At 56.8% G+C, this 5344-nt stretch overlaps 1 protein-coding gene across 1 annotated transcript; it reads left to right on the top strand.

The window, feature by feature from the left end:
• The first annotated feature begins 9 nt into the window (after positions 1–9).
• On the top strand, positions 10–3234 carry CMTM5 (CKLF like MARVEL transmembrane domain containing 5). Its single transcript, XM_017864288.1, has 5 exons — positions 10–874; positions 1811–1963; positions 2492–2584; positions 2760–2844; positions 2936–3234. Exons 1-5 carry the CDS (start codon positions 743–745, stop codon positions 2947–2949), a joined length of 477 nt encoding a protein of 158 aa, XP_017719777.1. The 5' UTR covers positions 10–742; the 3' UTR covers positions 2950–3234.
• The last annotated feature ends 2110 nt before the right edge of the window (positions 3235–5344 follow it).

The following is a 5344-nucleotide window of genomic DNA, read 5'->3' on the forward strand; positions in this document are numbered from 1 at the left end:
CCAGCTCTCTCTGCCCTCCAGAGTTTCTGCTGCACCCTCCCGTCCTCTCCCATCTCTGTCTCCCTGGCCCATCCCGAACACCAGGGTGGGGGCCAGGCTGCGCTCCCAGCATGCTGGAGAGACAGAGGTCCATTGAGGCATTGTAGCAGGCACACAGCGCCCCCTTGTCCCCCAACAATCCGCCTTTGTCCTCCAGTCCTGGCTGCTGCAGCTTGGTCCTGGGGGTGCTGCCTGGGCTGGGCTCCAGCTCACACCCTCCCTAAAAGGAAATGGGAGAAACGACCAGCCAAAAGAAGAGGGTTAAAGTTAGGGAAGGGGGACACAAATGTCTTCAGGCTTAGGTCCCTGGGGGCTCCCAGTCCTGCCCCTGTTCCTCTACTCACATCCCAGCTCCTCCCAGTTTCTTTTCCGACCTCCTCCTCTTCCCTCCCGTCTCTATTCCAGGCTGGGTTGGGCTCTAAGCAAGGGGAGGGATTAGAGCCTCCTCCCTCTCTGCCCCTCCCCATGGGTCTCTAGGGGGCTGGTGCGGGCAGCAGCAGAGGCACTCTGGGCAGCTGGGTGAAGGCCCATCTGGGCAAGGCCCCCAGCGGCTGCCTTCTCTCGCGGGGCCCTGTGGGCAAGCCTCCTGCTTCACTTTCAGGTTTCTCGAAGTGCCTTCTTGCTCCTGTCTGTTTCCCCATCCTGCTAGATTTCTGTTTCTCTTGCTGGGCTTTTGGCAGTAGGGGCTGTGTTGGTGGACCCCATGAAGATGCTCAGTGCTCGGGATCGCCGGGACCGGCCCCCTGAGGAGGGGGTAGTTGCAGAGCTCCAGGGCTTCGCGGTGGACAAGGCCTTCTTCACCTCCCACAAAGGCATCCTGCTGGAAACCGAGCTGGTAACAGCTGCCTCCCCAACCTGGTGCCTCCATTTCCCTGACCCCCGGTTCCTGGCCAGCCTTATGCCAGCCCCCAGCTTGCCCTTCAGTAGCCTCCCTCCCCAGGCCCTCTGGACACCTCTCCTGCCCCCAGCTGCCCCTTCATCTCCTACTCTGCCTTCTTGCTGCCTCTGCACCTGGAGGCATTTACAGCAGGTTTCAGTTGCAGCAGGAAGGACTGCAGTTAGACAGGATGACTTTTTGGGACATTGAGGGAGCATGAAACATAGGGATGGGACAGGGGCAATGACAGCCTCTAACATGGCCACTTCTCAGCATGTCCAAGAAGTCCAACTATCAAAAAGGGCAGACTTCCTGCAGCTGCACTTTATCTGTGGTCTGCTGCCCAGAAACATCTCTTCTCAGGAAAGGATCTTCCCCCTTCTTAGCAAGACCACAGTGTAGACTTAAGGCCTCTGTATGTATGCCACCCTAGGTCATCAGAGCTAAAGGGGTCCCCAGAGTCCACTGTGCAGCATCTGCCTTCTCTCTTGGAGTGGAATCAAAGGCATCTAGGGGTGGGGAAAGCATTATGGGGCAGGGGGCGCCTCTTGGTCCCTGTGGAGTAGGGTCTCTGTGGGCACAACTCTAGGGGCTGGCATTCACACTGTACCCGTGAATTACTGTGGGATAGTGCTCCTGGGAGCCGTATGACTTGGCCAGACTGCTGGGGTTGCTGGGAACAGAGTGGGAGGCCGGAGACTGCCCTTGATGGGCAAATGCCCTGCAATGGTGGTTCCTAACACCAGGGAATAGGGAGATGTGCCAGAGTCCTTCCTTCCCTCCAAGGACAGGTGGTAGGTGCCAGCCTAGGGGAGCTTCCAAGGAGGGGAAGGCAAAGCCCTGGCCCCTGTCTGTGTCCCCTTCCTGGCATGTTTCACATGCTCGGTACTGCAGGCCCTGACCCTCATCATCTTCATCTGCTTCACGGCCTCCATCTCTGCCTACATGGCCGCGGCGCTGCTGGAGTTCTTCATCACACTTGCCTTCCTCTTCCTCTATGCCACCCAGTACTACCAGCATTTCGACCGACTTAACTGGCCCTGTCTGGTGAGGAACCTTGACCCCCAGCCCAGTATGGGGCCCTTCCTTCTCCTCTAAATGGTGTGTTTTCCTTTCCTCCCCGAGCTTCTTTCCATTTCCACATTTCAGCTGGGCTTTGCCCCGTGCTATGCCCTGTGCTCAAAGGTGTGTGTTGACTCACACTGATTTCACAGCTGCAGGGCCGTGGGCAATCAGGAGGACCACATCCGCTAGATCTGCTCTCCCACTCAGCAAAGGTCCAGACCCAGCCCTGGCCTGGCCTGACCCCCCTGGCTGGTGGACTCCAGCTGCTGTCACCTGGGCTTCAGCCCTAGCACTTGGCTTCTGGTCCTGGTTGCTCTGGTTCATCTGCTTCCACTCCCTGGGTAGCAGTGTGAGCGCTCTGTCTCTTGAACGTGCTTCATATTGTGTGAGGGGTATCCCATGGAGGGGTTCAGAATCCCTCAGGTTCGGGCTGCTGGCTAGCCTGGAAAACCTCAGAGCAATGCCCCCTGCCTTCTGAGGTCTTGTTAACCCTGCACCCCTGACCCCCAGGACTTCCTGCGCTGTGTCAGTGCCATCATCATCTTCCTGGTGGTCTCCTTTGCAGCTGTGACCTCCCGGGATGGAGCTGCCATTGCTGCTTTTGTGAGTTCAGCCCTGCAGGACTCCTTAGCCCTTCAAGAGTTCAGGCTGGTGCTTGCACACTTTCTGTGTCAGAAGCCACAGCCAGGGCTTAGGGTTCTGGCTTGCACCTCGCCCTGTACCTTAACCCAATGGCCAGATAGCCTCTGTTTTGCCATCCCCACTTGCACTCCCACAGGTTTTTGGCATCATCCTGGTTTCCGTCTTTGCCTATGATGCCCTCAAGATCTACCGGACTGAGATGGCACCCGGGGCCATCCAGGGTGAGTGCCCGTGCTCTGTGGAGAGGAGATGCCCTCCCCAACCCTAGCTACTCATCCTGACGTGGTTCCCTACCTGGCTCCATCCTCACAGGGGACCAGCACTGACTCTGGAGCTACCTGGCTCCTAGGCCCAGCCAGCCAGAGGGGACAGTGGAGCCCAGACACGTCTCCTTGGGATTCACTAACCCCCAGCCCGCCAAACCCCACCCCAGACTTACAGAGATGTCCAGCCTGAGACGTCACTTGGGACTTATCTGTGGAGCCTGGTGCTCCGGGATCTGGCTCCTGGTGAAGCTCTGGCCACAGGAGGGGAACTTATGGGGGGAGGGAGGGTGGTGGGGAGGAATCTGGGCCCCTAAGTCATTCCCAGATTAAAATATTCAAATTCTACTGGCAAGTCTCTTTCTTCCCCAGAAATTAGGCAGGTCAGGAATGCCAAGGAGTATTCATGGGAATGTTGCGAGAGCAGGTCGTGGTCTGTCTCTGGGACCGTGTCTGAACAGTGAGGATGTGGGGGCTAGCCAGAAGAAGCTGAAGACATCTTCCAACACAAAACTTCTACGCTACGCCTCTGTGTGCATGGCCACTTTGTGGTGTGCCTGGTGGCTGGGCATCTGGAGTTCTGTGTCTGAGAAGGCACAGCCTTCCTCAAGGGAGCATGTACCCACCACCACACCTGTTCCCATAGGTTAGTGGGCTGGAGGCGAGGCACTCGCCTGGGGTGTGTGCAGAGCTCCCCCTCGTGGTGTGGGGAAGACTTGGCCCACAGGACGCAGGGAGAGGGCAGCCTGAGGCATCAGAGAAGGGAGAGATTTCCCAGAATGTGAATGCTGGGAGAGCCTGTGGATATCAGCTGGTGAAATGCCCTCATTTCACATAAGATAAAACAGGCCCAGCTAGGGGAGGTGAACTCATTTGTGACAGAGCTAGGGCCAGAACGCAGCTCTTCTGACACCTAAGCGAGTGTTCTGGATACTGTACTGAGCCTCCTTGTAGCTCAGAAAAGAACGGCCAACTCGTCCCTCCACTGTGGGTCCACCTTCCCAGCTTGCCAGCTCCTCAGCACACATTTCCTGAGCATCTCCCATGCACAGACCCTGTGCTGGGTGCCAGAGCCTCAGAGGTGACAGGAGGGCCTGCCCTTGAGCACTCAAAGGCTGGGAAAGAGAAAGGCTGGTCAAGGCATCCCCATGGTGAACGCTATGGGAAGGCTCGGAGGAGTTTGGAGCAGACACTGCTGCAGCCCGGGAGTCAGCCCCGCTGGGCTGAGACAGACGGACATGCAGCCAGACGTTCCTGCCCAGCCCAAGGAGCCCAGCATGGCCTGGCTCAGCAGTTCCATCCCAGCTGACGTGCTATCTCCTCTCCCTGATGCATGTGTATTCCTGCCCTGTGATACAATCTTTCTTCGGGAGCGCTCCTACCAGCTGCAGGCCCCAGCTCCCAAGTCCTGCCTGAACCCTGGATCTTGGACTCTGGTCACTGTGCTCTGCTTCCTTGGTGGCAACCACTCCTCTCTCTTGGTCTTTTTCCTGCCTCCTGCTTCCTGTTCTCCTATCCTTGTGTCCTGGCTCACCGTCAGGGCTGGCAGCCTCTCCTGGGCTAGAACCAACAGGATTTTGTGTTTCTCTGGTCACTGCTCACAGTTCTCAGGGCTTTATGCACAGTCCATTCTCATGGTCTCAGAGGAGGGATAGAAGAGGCTCCACTTGGGGAGTCAGGGAGATAGGGTGCCAGGTGAAGGGTTAAGGAGGTGGTTAGCAGAGCCTGGTTGCAAAGCCCAGTGGGGAGTGGGGATTTGCTTTGTGCAGAATGGGGTCAGGACCAGTCCTCTCCCACAAGCAGCTGTGTGACCCAGGCCAGACTGTCCCCAGTAGGAGCTTAGAGAGAGCAGAAATGTGACCACAGTGTTTCCTTGTACAGGCACCTGTGTTATCTGTGTCTGTATGAGAACTAACATGAAATGAGCAATGCCCAGGCTTGGTCCTCATGGCATATTGGTTTGGGCTCAGTGTTGATTGGCCCCAGAGTCTCAAGATGCCCTCACAGTGAGGTGCTGAATCACAGGAGACAGGGGGAGACCCCTGGGGAAGACAGGGAGGGGGCTCCCTGGGAGTTACTTCCTAGGTACTGACTAGAATGGAATCTCTCCCATCTCCTTTCCCATACCTTAATTCTCAGCCAGCTCTGAGCTTTTTCTGGCATCAGTGGAAAATTCATTTCAGAAAGAAAGGGGGTCCTAGGATACCTTTAATCGTTGCAGCCTCAGGGGTGGGGTAGGTGGAGAGTGGCTTCAACTTCAGCACCAAAATTCTATCTCCTACCATCTAGGACTGGCTCAACATTTTGATGCCATCGTTTTCTCCACTTTTGAAATTTCTCCCTCTCCGCCTTTGTGTGGTTGACTGAGCAGAACTGGGACTCACGGTTGTCCACCTCAGGCAGAACACCTCACTCCTCTGCACCTCGGTCTCTTTCCTTGTGGATATGAGACACCTTG

This window comes from Rhinopithecus bieti, unplaced genomic scaffold (genome assembly GCF_001698545.2).
Source record: "Rhinopithecus bieti isolate Rb0 unplaced genomic scaffold, ASM169854v2 scaffold_74680, whole genome shotgun sequence".
In the NCBI taxonomy this organism is placed as follows: domain Eukaryota; kingdom Metazoa; phylum Chordata; class Mammalia; order Primates; family Cercopithecidae; genus Rhinopithecus; species Rhinopithecus bieti.

Excerpts from the sequence above, each read along its gene's own strand:
- CMTM5 (XM_017864288.1), top strand. The coding sequence starts at position 743 with ATGAAGATGCTCAGTGCTCGGGATCGCCGGGACCGGCCCCCTGAGGAG. Across the intron at positions 875-1,810 it reads TCCTGCTGGAAACCGAGCTG|GCCCTGACCCTCATCATCTT; the intron begins GTAACAGCTGCC and ends TCGGTACTGCAG. Across the intron at positions 2,585-2,759 it reads GAGCTGCCATTGCTGCTTTT|GTTTTTGGCATCATCCTGGT; the intron begins GTGAGTTCAGCC and ends GCACTCCCACAG.